Source organism: Pholis gunnellus, assembly GCF_910591455.1.
Source record: "Pholis gunnellus genome assembly, chromosome: 3".
NCBI lineage: Eukaryota > Metazoa > Chordata > Actinopteri > Perciformes > Pholidae > Pholis > Pholis gunnellus.
In genome coordinates, this window is record NC_136529.1 from 5,154,413 (window position 1) to 5,167,067 (window position 12,655).

The 12,655-nt window shown below is 42.4% G+C and overlaps 1 protein-coding gene across 1 annotated transcript in view; it reads right to left on the bottom strand.

The window, feature by feature from the left end:
* The window catches only part of cdk18 (cyclin dependent kinase 18), a gene marked incomplete at its 3' end in the record, with an annotated part of 40,111 nt that continues 27,456 nt past the window's right edge, over positions 1-12,655 (bottom strand). Inside the window, exons 4-16 of the mRNA XM_079156820.1 lie at positions 10,640-10,774; positions 10,139-10,195; positions 8,828-8,942; positions 7,617-7,711; positions 7,436-7,498; positions 6,521-6,644; positions 5,352-5,472; positions 3,968-4,065; positions 3,746-3,851; positions 2,761-2,803; positions 2,565-2,655; positions 1,285-1,362; positions 1-35 (exon numbers count right to left, since the gene is read on the bottom strand). Of these exons, the coding sequence (XP_079012946.1) occupies positions 1-35; positions 1,285-1,362; positions 2,565-2,655; positions 2,761-2,803; positions 3,746-3,851; positions 3,968-4,065; positions 5,352-5,472; positions 6,521-6,644; positions 7,436-7,498; positions 7,617-7,711; positions 8,828-8,942; positions 10,139-10,195; positions 10,640-10,774 (1,161 nt within the window). The remainder of the gene's footprint in view (positions 36-1,284; positions 1,363-2,564; positions 2,656-2,760; positions 2,804-3,745; positions 3,852-3,967; positions 4,066-5,351; positions 5,473-6,520; positions 6,645-7,435; positions 7,499-7,616; positions 7,712-8,827; positions 8,943-10,138; positions 10,196-10,639; positions 10,775-12,655) is intronic.

A 12,655-nucleotide genomic window follows, 5' to 3' on the forward strand; every position in this document is an offset into this window, starting at 1 on the left:
CTAGAAGATGCTTTGCCTTCGGTTCTTTCCTCGACCTGCAGAGGGGCAAATTTCAGTTGAAACACTTATTGAAAATGATGATTACTCAGTGTTAACAGGTACCAATTGAAACCTTTTTTCCCCATGTCATTTTTATTGGTTAGGTGTTAAAGCTTTACATGAGCCTAACCAGATTAAAAATAAAGATATAGCTAGAATTATTAAGTATATGAAGGGATATTAGAGTATATAAATGGGTGATAGTAATTTGCACTGAGACAACTCCTTGTTTATTTTATTTTTCTTTTCAGTTCCTCTGAGGCTGTCACAGCTAGGCCATGCCTCCTCCTCTTCCCTGCTTGTCCTGTGTTTGTGTGTGTGTGTGTTTGTGTGTGTGGTATGGGCGTGGCTCCCACCTGGTCTCCTCCCGGCTTCCTCCTGATTACAATTCACCTCACCTGCCCAGTCAACCCAGCTGCCTTCCATCAACTCATCACTCAACAGTATATCTACCCCGGTTCTTCATCCACGCTTCACCAGATTGTTGTTACAACTTACGTGGTAGTTTGCGCATTCTTGGCTGCTCTCTTTAGAGACTAGTTCAGAGGTTTTTCCCAAGTGTTTTTTCATTGCATTGACCCTGACTTCCTGTTCCTGCTGTTTGGTTCATCCTCCCGCTTCCCTTGTCTGCCTGTCCTGCCTGGATCCCACCCTCGCCCTCTTTGGATTTCCCTGCTGTTCCCTGACTGTTTTCCCTTTTTGTCTTCCCTGCAATAAAACCGTTACACTCTCGTACTCCCTGGTCTCTACCTGCTTTTGGGTCTGCCACCACACCCCGTGACAGACTCTTATCTGTGGTATTGTGTCACAGTAAACAAGGTCAGGTTTGCTAATTAGCAAAGTACATCTGCAAACTCGTCAACATTTCAGATGTTGTGGTCCGGAACAAAAACAGAGCTGCTTTTAAATCTGTTACATCCCAGGCAGTTCAGCACACTTACAAAGTTTGTATCCCATAATTATAGACTAAACACCTTTTAATTTGTCAGGCTTATCATGTGTAATATGAAACTATCGACTATGATAACATAAGGAAAAACAAACGTGCATGCACCCATGATGCATTTTGTGCACCACATTCTCATTACCAAGTCTAATGCTGTACCCAATTGATGCGCAGAACACAGTGCACAGAGCTGTTCCAGTTGCCCATTATGTGAAGAAATGAGTGGCTTGCAATAACGGTGACTCGTAGTAAGGTCATATACTATGTCTTGCGTTGCGATGGCGTGGCAGGAACCTTACCTAGAGGCTGAAACACTGAGCTGCGGTGGCCTGGGTCCTTCTGGAGCTGGAGCTCTCTGAGGGAAAACACTGAAGCGGCTAAAACAAAGAGGGGACAGAGAATGACTTAGGAGCACAGAAAAAAAAAGACAGTACATCAACGTAAATTAGGTTTTCCACTCCTGTTTGTACCAATTATGTAATATCACCAAAATGAAAACGGTTTGTGTCATTCCTTGATCTGGAGAAGGTTGTTCACAGGTTTATCTCATCCCGTCTCAAGGTTTGTTCTTGGGGTTGTGTGTCGGACATGTCAAAGTATCAGGCTTGGAGATTGAGCCATTGAGTGCAGGGATATTCCTGGCTGTTTTACTGGGTGTGGGGAGTCAGCCAAGACTTTTGTCTTGTCTCGATTGATGTTGCCTTATTATCCTGCCTCTAGTTATTTCCTATTTAGTTGCCCTACTTTTAGTTGCAGTTTGCTCATTATTTTTTTTGCCATTTGTCTGCCTTTCACTGCAGTTTGGTCTCGTCTATGGCCGCTTGAGCAAGCTGTCCTAGACTGTTAGTTATTGTCACTGTTTTCGCCAAACTATGTGCTCTTCTCCATTCTGGTTATTTTAGGCATTGTAGCTGTAATTCCCGTTGTATTTATTTAGTTTGCAAGCTGCGTGTCCCACTGCACCCCCTGCAGCATTCAGCTGAAGCCTCTCCCTTGATAAGTGGTGTACATTTTAGCGAGGGTTCTGTTGTGCAAAACTTGGCAAAAAACATCTATTTTCAAAATGTTGAATAATAAAGAGCACTGTGTTTTAAGAACAGATTAAAATTGTCTTTATATTTGTACATTCTCCTCTGTATTCATGTATGGGTTTATCTGTGTTACAACGGGGAACCCTCTTGTAAAGAGGAGAGGAGGAGAAAATAGGTCGAAAATTTTGTATACCGACTACAACCCAGAGCTTTTAAAACAAACCTTGTGTTCTGTCAGACCTTTTATTTACCTTTTTTTCCTGTGCTAGGAATGTGCACTTTCTGTGCAATTTCTGATCAGAATATGCAAATTGACCTAACAAAACACGGTTCAACTATGGCTTTTAGAAAGGCCACAGCTGAAATGGAAAAGTAGCACATTTTCAGTAAAATTAAAGTTTGCTGTTCACAGTCAGAGTTGCCAAAAGCTTTTGGACTTCAAATCCACCCAAGAGGTTTTAAAGATGTGTTCACATTGTATGTGTGTGTGTGTGTGTGTGTGTGTATGTGTGTGTGTGTGTATGTGTGTGTGTGTGTTTATGTCTTACTGTCTGCCAAATTAAGTATGTTATTCCCCAGACTCAGGAAGTAGGAGTGTCGTAGAGAGTCTTCAGAGGACATTCTCCTTCTGGTGTCATACTGCAATCACAATACAAAAGTGGCTGATTAGACCGTCCCTGAAGTCACAGTTCAGTTCTGCCCCGTATCCGGGGGAGTGAAGGTCATTGTGCTCTCGTCTCATACCATTAGCAGAGCAGACAGCAGGTCGATCCCCTCTGTGTCCAACCTGACGGAGACAAAGAAAAAAGTTCAGTTATCACTAATTGGGGAACGATTACACGCTGAAAATACCCCAAAATGATGCCCAAAATGCTCTGGCTGATTTTTTTTTTGTTAAAAGCAACATCAGTTTCATGATGGACCTAAATGGAGAAACGAATACCCTTCTCCCTTCTCGGCTCTTTAGAATACAACTTAATTATCCACCAGAATAGAAATTTGTGTTTAGCTCACTGAAACATAAAAGCAACATTGAAACATGTAACATATACAACAAATATGGTAAGAAAACAGAAACACCATAGATAGTATAAAAGCAGTACACTTGTAAAAAAATAAGAAATACGACCAAACAAAGCAACGTAACGTATCCTCATACAACGGTTCGTTTGAAAGGTTACTCCTCATTTTTTGTGCGTTTCCTACTCAGTTAGGTTTAGCAACAAAACTATTCGGTTAGGTTTAAGATTAGATTGTGAAATGACTTAAGTTAGGTTTCGACAACTAACCTACTTAGTTAGGTTTAGGCAACAAAACGACTTAGTTAGGTTTAGGCAACAAAACGACTTAGTTAGGTTGAGGTAAAGATCGTCGCTGACTTCTCGTTTCATGGGCAACTAACAGCGGTCTCCAGGCTGAATGATCCACCTCCAATCCAGCCCGCCCAGTTTCTGCTTTAACTGTCTTTTTACTTTACTTACTGTCTGTTTCAAGATTACGGGATATCCCACAAAATGTATATACGGATTACGGCGCATCATTTTTTAAAGGTATTGCTACGAATGTTGGATGAGACAAGCCTGAAGCACAAGACATTACATAAAAAGATAAAGTACTGCTTCACTGGAACTGCTTAGTAGGTGTCCTTTATCAGGAATCAATGGACACCCTGCAGCCAATTAGAATCGAGTATTCACCCAGACCATGGTATAAAACTTGTTTGTGTTACCTGGGCACATGGTTGATGAGAGCTTGTGGTCTGTATTGAGGAAAGAGATAAGACCTGAACTCCTCATTACTACTGATCCCAGGCCAGGTCTCTTCTGTTGGAGTGCCTGGAAGACAAATAAATGTACAATTGTCTGCTGTCACTGACACGGTCCTTTTTACCACTTGTTCTTACTCCATAGCCAGGCCTGTAGAACATTATCATAATGTACTGCCATCTTACCCATGAGCCTAAACACTAAGTGTAGCTCTTCCTTCACTGTTGCACCAGGAAACATGGGACGACCCGTTGCCATCTCGTACATGATACAGCCCACGCCCCTGAAAGAGCAGGGAGGAGGTGAACATGCAGGGAGGAGGACCAAAACAACAAGAGCACACACAGAACACACACACACACTTCAAAGAGCGCTGATCATAAGTGCAAACATGTGCGGCGTGAGTGGGCAGCCTTTTGTTCCGTGCAGGACGGCGTGTTAAAAAGGCTCCCTGTGGTCTGATAAGAGGACGTGTAGCTCGGTGAGCTCATAAAAGGGCCGTCGTGCAGCTAGAGAGCCACATTTAATCCTCGGTGGTTCGCCAGAGCTGTGCGAGTTTCTAGCCATGGCAGACTGCTAATGAGCATAAATACAGAGGGAAAGATTCGAATGAGATAGGCTCCATTGTACGACTAGTGACTCACCTCCCTGCTAATAACCTGTGAGATTTTGCATGAATGATTCATGGGCGTCCTGGATGATCCTCAAGTTGTAAGACATTCATCTGATTACCAAGTAAAACTCAACCTGTTGAGCCTGTTGGTTGTCAGTTTCCCCAGGTCAGATGAGAGGGTTAAAACGACCAGAAGGCTAATCAGAGATGGCAAACTTCTGCACATATGGATTTTTAGATATTAATTCTTAACTTGCAAATGAATATGCTTGTACAAAAACAGCAATATGACATGGTATGGCTAACAAAAAATGATAAATTATAACATTATATAGCCTACATCGCAAACAATTAGCCACATACTACGTATCACAGGCCTGCAAAAAAACACGTCCCGTAATTTAGAAATGTTAAAAATATTAAAATTATAAACTCAGCAGACTTTAAAAATGATACTCTCCAACCAACAGAGTTCTCTTCCATTAAAGTAAATCATGTTATATCAAAGATGGCAAGGATGTTTCCTCACTCCTGACTGAAGTGCTGCTCAACAATACGCTCAGTGATGACCGAGGTGGGAAAGAAATGGTGGGGCAGCAGCCGCTTTGAGCAGGAAATTATACAATTAATAACCGTAATTTACATGATTTTTGCATTTGCAAAACAAGTTTAACACTGGTGATATTCTGACTGGGTCAATACCTTTATTTTTGCACAATTTGCTGTACTGCTTAATTCCCTGTTTGTATGCATTGGCAGTTTGATTAGTTGTAGAGTTTCCTGCAGCTTTCATGTTTGGTAATAATCTCAGAAAGATGCTATCCATCTTACCGAGTTCGATACCTGATGCTAACCAATATCTCAAGGCCTGAGTTATCATTTGCTGGCGGCACTGTGTTGGTAGGCAAGTACATGTTAGACTACTAATCATCAAATATCCATATTGATCTACTCACCACATGTCGATGGGTGTGGAGTATTCTGTAGAGCCCAGCAACACGTCAGGGGGTCGATACCATAGAGTGACTACCTCATTGGAGTAGGTCTTGGTGGGGACGGACTTGGCCCTCGCCAAACCTGAAGAACACAACTTGGTTAGGATTTGAAGGTGCAATGAGATCCGGCCAGAACTTTAATTTAAAACATCAAAGTGAACATTATCAACTGCACGGGAAGAGGTGACAGTGTTATGTCAAAGACATTAATGCATTGTGTTGCAGAGATATATATACTGAAATGGCTATGACTACTAAGCTAGTCCCAGCCTGTCCTGTCGTGTGATACCACTTGTACCTTAAGAGACGATAGCGAGTAACTGTAGCGTCCTGTCTGTCTGTCCTACATGGAAACAACTAGTATTTTTGTGCCATCCTCCCCGCCACCAGGATAACACTTCCCCGGTGGGAGAGCAGGTGGCAGCTCCAGTAGACGGACCTTCGGTTAGCTGTAGCACCTAGCATTCCACCAGTTTAAACCCCACCACCGGGAGTCACAGCAGGTCAAGCCAGTGTCTGGTCCCAGAGGGCAGTCCCCTTGGGATCAGGTCTGATTTTGTGTTGCTACAGCACCACTAACTGAAGGTCCGTCTCCTTGAGCTGCTGTATTCTCTCCTTCCAGCAAAGTGTTACTCACTTTGGTACTACCTTTGTACCAAAATTCCTTCACAATGACACGTATTGTGTGTCTCCACATCTCTCATATAGTGGGGTAAAACTGTAAATATGCTAACATTCATGAGGTGTGGTCAGTCACAGCTCATAATAATCGCCCAAAAATGTACACATTGTGTTAATCATGAAAACTGTTGGATTAGTCCCTCTATCAGCTCATATGCTGTTGAGTCAAAACTATCACTTAATTAGTCATGGAATGCTGGTGGGTTTATCTACCCACTTCCTGCTCAAAATTGAGAAAACTCAGAGAGAGGGGCACAGTTGCTAGGATACAGCAAGTAAGGGTGCAAAAGTAGTGGGGACAGAAGATCGGCGAGTGGCAGTAAAATATAATAGAAAAGCGTTTGTGGCGTGAAATCTGCTCTCTCATTGCCAAGTGTCTGCGTCTTTACAACCACCTTTGCATTTATTGATGTTCATGTATGTTTTATATGAATGGGCTGTTTTCCTACCAAAGTCGGCCAGTTTGAGCTCGCCCTTGTCGTTGATGAGCAGGTTCTGAGGCTTCAGGTCTCTGTGGAGGATTTTCCTCTTGTGACAGTAGGACAGACCACGCAGCAGCTGGTACATAAAGATCTGTCGGGTAAAAAAAGAAAATGACGAGGATCAAAAATTAAACATCTTTATGATTACAATGGAATATGTATTTTAAAAAATACAAGTCTACCCTCATCTGGTTTAACTCCTTCTGCCTGTGAAAGCCTGTAACTGAATCTGAAACCCAAAGTAAATCTTCTAAAAATGTGATTCCAGGCCTCCATCGTCACTACACAAAAGGCCCTGAAAAGAATTCTGCTTAAACGTTTGCGTTTCGGCCAGGTGGCAACCTCCGGTTCTGCCCAGTGAAGCCAATGCAGGAGTGTCTTAAAACTTGCATTACCTCCAGCTGCAGTAGTAATTATGACGGGAGCAAAGGAGGAAGTGAGGGAATGTAGTATAAAGAGCAACGAGGTCCACAGAAGGAAGAGGTTGGAGTAGTAGGATGGCTCAAAGAAACACAGGTCTTTTACCCATACTGCTGTTCCTGTGCCATGTGAAACCAAAATGTACTTCACATCGTTAGTATGTAACCATGACATGAACTATGTAGCATACATACTTATTTACACCCAAACCACGCTCTTTTTCGTAAACCTATCCTAGTACTTCCGTTCAACAACTTTAACCACGTGTTTAAAACGTTAGATAGAGCGGTCTTAGACGTCGTTTTGGGAGTCATTGGCAAACAACCTTTTCTGTCCTTATGGTCCTTTAGGTATGAGGTACGTGTTGGGTTGATGTATTTGCAGAGATGTAAACCAATACGAGTCAATTTCTCTGGTACACAGTCAGTAGTGTTTGACACCTGAATCATGCGGGTTGCTCACCTTGACATTATGCATGCTCATGAGATTCCCGCAGTTGTCCAAGTACTGTTTCAGGTCGCTGTCCTGTTAGACACAACAGCCACAGTGTCCACACTCATCAAAATCTACCCATAGTCCATTTATGTGTGGTCAACACCTTTTCGAAAACACCTGCGTGCCGAGCCGCCGATGCTGTACTCACAAGATACTCGAACACCAGAGTGAGGCAGCGGTCGGTGTGGATGATGTCGTGCAGCGTGACAATGTTGGCGTGTTTCAGGTTCTTCAGTAGGGACACTGGGTGGACAGGAAGAGAGAGGAGTTGTTGCATTTCAAGTCTAAACTCGGCTGCTGCATCTTTGGGAAATCCTGTAAATACCTCAAGAACAGGGGTCTTCAACGTTTTTCAGGCCAAGGACCCCCAAACTGATAGAGAGATGGACTCCATACTATATATATATATATATATATATATATATATATATATATATTGTATACAATTGTGTTTTATTTTACGCTGGGCCTAGTGCCATGTATAAACATACCTCTTTATTGTGCATTCAATACTAAGCTATTCAACACAGGTTGATATATTCATGTTTTTATTTTAAACATGTGAAGGTACAGTGAGTAGGGGGGCCGTGTCACTGCCATTTAGAAATATACCTTGTCAGCTGATACCAATGCCGATATCAACATTGTCTTAATTGCATGATAATCATGCATACAAGCTATTCAAATTGACGTTTTTATTTTAAACATAAATGTGGAAACGAAAATGAGTGATGGCCTATTAGTGCCACTGCCATGCAGAAACATACCTGTTATCTTGCATACAATACTGAACTATTAAAATAATGGACAGATTCATGTTTTTTGGTCGAGTTACAAAATGATCCATTTTCATCATAACGATGTCCAAACACTTGACATAATAATACACTGGCCTCAGTAGCTGGCTGTTGTGGATAGGAGCTGCAGTGTTTTAGCCAGGAATACCTTGCAACTTTTAATAAAGATGACTTAATAAAGATACAGCAAAATGTTTTCCTGAAAATCTAATATTTAGTTGTTTTATGAGCTGTTCCTGGAGCTGTTTCACCACCATCTACATTTACTTTTAAATATTCCCAGCCATTTCATTTGCGCATTGCATTGTGGGACAAAAGTGTCCATCAGCAGCGTTTTGTTTTGCATACTGACTGTTTGGAGTATACTTAATGTTGTCACTTTTCCACTATGAGGTATGGATTTTGGATACAGAAGTTTAAATGAATACAGGTCGGAATAAGGGGAGATTTCTACAACTCAGAATAATTCATTTCTAAAAAGGTAAAATCTTTCACTATGTACATTATGATGAATGATTACATGGGCAATACTAGCTTGCGGTAAGTGAGTGAGTGTGTGTACCCTCTCTGATAGCAGTGCAAGGTGCTCCCTCCTCGTGCTCCAGCCGGATCTCCTTTAACGCCACCACGTTCTCTGTTAGCTTGCTTCGCCCTTTGAACACTGTGGCATACGTCCCCTATGAACACACACACACACACACACACACACACACACACACACACACACACACACACACACACACACACACACACACACACACACACACACACACACACACACACACACACACACACACACACACACACACACGTGACATTTTGATAATAATATATTCTAACAAGCTGCTACTCAAATACCCGCAGGTATGTCATTGTTTTCTATTACTAGCCACAGAATAATCAAGTTAATTTGATTTAAATCCTCTCATCATTGATAGCAAATAAGCATAAATTGCAATACATTATTTATTTCCAGCTGACTGAATGAGGTTTGAAGTTTTGACCTCTGCGATACACGAGTAGCCTCAAAACATGACATAATGCAAGCTTCTCAAACAGGCTTGGATTTAATCCATTCATTCAATGCTTATTTATTTCCTCAGGGATTATTTCTGATTATCGATTTATCCCAGCTCATAATTATCCTTTATTTATCCTGGTATTGAACTGCTGACAGTTCCTCAGTCATTATGTTGACTGTAGGTGTTGCAAGATGAAAATAGAGGAAAAACCCTCCGGATATTAATAAAAGGAACAGTGGTAAACAAGGTACTTTTATAATGGCCACATGTGTCTTCCACCGCATATCAACCATACTGTGCCTTTGTGAACCATTCGTGACAATCGATTACAAAAGCAGCTCTATTCTCTCCTTTTTCCACTTGCCACCGCTGTTATCTGCTGCTGAGCCTTGTGACTGGGACTAAGGCACACAGCTTCTATCACTAATCCTTCCTCACTCCTTGAGGCAACAGCTGTTCTCAGATAAATCCTGTGGGTTTTTAGGTGCTGTGTCGTGCAATCTTTAAAGCCCTCGAAGGAGAAAAAAAAAGCACACAGTGTGAATGCAGTGTTTTTATTCGTGCTGCATCCCAACTAACGCAAGACCCATGGGTATACTGTTGTTAGTCTCGTTTTAGCATGTAAACAAACCCAAATGTGTCTTGACTCACAATAAGCCTCATGAGTATGATAAAGACTCACAGACAACTTGCTGACCACAAGTTGTCTGCGAGTCTTTATCATACGGTCGGCATTATGCACCAGAGAGATGCCTTAGCTGTGCCCGATGAAGTGGCCTCTATCTTCAAGTTTCCATCGGCATCGACCGCGTGTTAAAAGGTGAATGTGTGAGTAATCGGTGGAGACGTACCTCACCCAGTTTGCCGAGCTTCACGTATGTCTCCAGTTTCCCAAAGCCTATATCGGACTAGAGGCATGGAGAAAAAAAGGCAGATCGATTTGTTACGATTCTCTCCTCTAAACCATAGAACAGTCAAAGCATCATATTGGCAAACATTAGTTGATTGCGCAAATCCTCCTTCACTGAATCAACCTGATTGATGCCTCATAATAATATTAATACAGGAGGATATAATAATAGCAGGAAGGCAAGATAAGAACACAAGTCATTTGCGGAGAGGAAATTTGCTCTGTAATATGAGCCGGGATATTCACTGGTTCAAGGGTAATCTATCAAATGGATTGTGAAACAAACAAGAAGCCAAGAATGGTTGCTGCAACAAGATGTATATTCAGTAAGATGAGATAAACAAACCGGCCTTACAGAGGTGAATATGAGGTGAAGTATAACCACCGTCAACATGATTATATATGATGGCTATACAAATACGTAGTGATGTAAAGCACTTACCAGCGAAGCACGTCGAGACATGCGGCTGAGAGGTTTGCAGAGCGGCGGGTCCTCACTCTCCTCCAGCTGCAGCTTCTTGAGAAACTCCGGAGGCAGGCGGATGTCCATGGGCAGAGACATGCGTTTACTGACGTCCTGTAGGTTGGTAGGGGGAAGAGTTCAGCCGACGTTTACAGATCGTGAATCTTTTACTACAAACAGTTGGACATATGGCCGCCAGCTATCTTAAGCTGCCCTTGCGCTATCATGAATACCCTTTTCTGTACATGGTCCCACATTCTTATTGAGCATACCTTATGGAAGGTGTAAATAATGGCTTTATTACTGATGCGCACATATTCATGTATTCAAACATCAGTTATAACATGAATGAAAAAGGAGGGCAATTGTTATATGCAGAGAAGGAAGAAGAGGATTTTCTCAGGATGTGCACACATACAAACTGGCATTTTGTCTACAGAGGAGATGGTACAGGTGCAATCTGTGTAAATATGTGTAAATGTGTGTGTGTGTGTGTGTGTGTGTGTGTGTGTGGGGTCACGTCCAGCCATTCCCCATTCTCACGTCCCCTTTCTTCAACCCATCTCCATCAACAATAGGCCTAATCATTGCAATAAACCTTCATCTGCATCCTGGTATGTGTCCTGCATTTGGGTCCTCCTACTAACAAACCAAAACGGTGGAGATACACCGTCTCCAGCAAACAAACGGAAAGCCCCCGATTGGGGCGGGTTTGCTCCAAGCACCCATGAAGATTGCCGGGCTTTAAGCAAATTTGACAAAGTGGCCTAACAGTGGAGTTAGAACTTTCGGATTCGTCACATAATGCCATTGGGCCCAAAAGACTTCTTCCCAGAGACTGATATTGAAAGAGTTCGGGATTGGAAAAGAGATCTGGAAATGAGCGGATAGTTTATTTTGAGGTAAATCAACTTCCCTGGTAGCATCACTTGAATAGCCCTTATTTAAATGATTAGGTCCTTAAGGCTGTAAAATGGACTACTAGCCGAATCTAGAGTTATTTACTTCCTCTTTTCATTTGAATGAACCAGAGAACGAGGCAGGACCGAGGACTGGGAGGTGGGGTTAAAAGGAATCACTAGTGCGCTTGCTATTTGGGCTCCATGGATGTGGAAGATTGCCTGAAGGGGGGATTTTTTACTTGGAAGACTTTTGTAGCTTCATGCGCCACTGAGCAACTTTCATAGGAACTGAACTGGTCCCCACCTCTAACACTGTATCCAGTTCTCTTTATACGCCAATGGTTTGCTCCGGTCCGTGGGCGGTTCTTGGGTTTGGACGGGTCACATCCCTCCCTATAACAAACGCGATGACTATCTAGAAAGTGATGAAGTGCCATGGCATTCTCATTTGATAAGCCATCACGTCTGCACTAATAAAGGCCCACAATACCCCCCACACAGGGTTTTTTCATGGTTTGATTGATTGGACCTTTGCTTAGGGTGAAGGTGAGCGGCACAATGCTGAGAACTGTATGTCGCAGTTTGTTCTCACCTACTTAGTCGTCAATTGGTCAAAAGTGATATCACCTGCGTGGGTGTGCCATGGATGTCCAAGGCTTTTAAATGCTAAGAAGTCATTAATTAATGAGGGGCTCTTCCACTACGGCAGTAAGTCAAGTCTGGGCTTGTAAATGTTAACGTGTTAAATCAATTTTGCTCTGTAGCTCTTTTCCAAGGAGGGTAAGCGGTTGAACTGTCCACTGGAAAGGTCGTCCTGATCAATTAGGAAAAGCGATAGCTAAGAAGACGTTATACACCAGCTAAAGACTTTTTTTCCCAGCCTGGCAACCATAAAATTGCCCTTAGTCATGGCTTACTGATCTATAATGCATTAATTAACCATTAACCAGCCATTAGTTACAACTTGTAAACCCTTTGCTTAGAAAGAGGAACTTAATGTATGTTTCCTACGCTTGTTGATGGAAGCCATCCAGATTGTCTAAGCTCCCCTGTTACTGTCACAACATTATTTCTGTTTGTCTTGCGTCCCTCC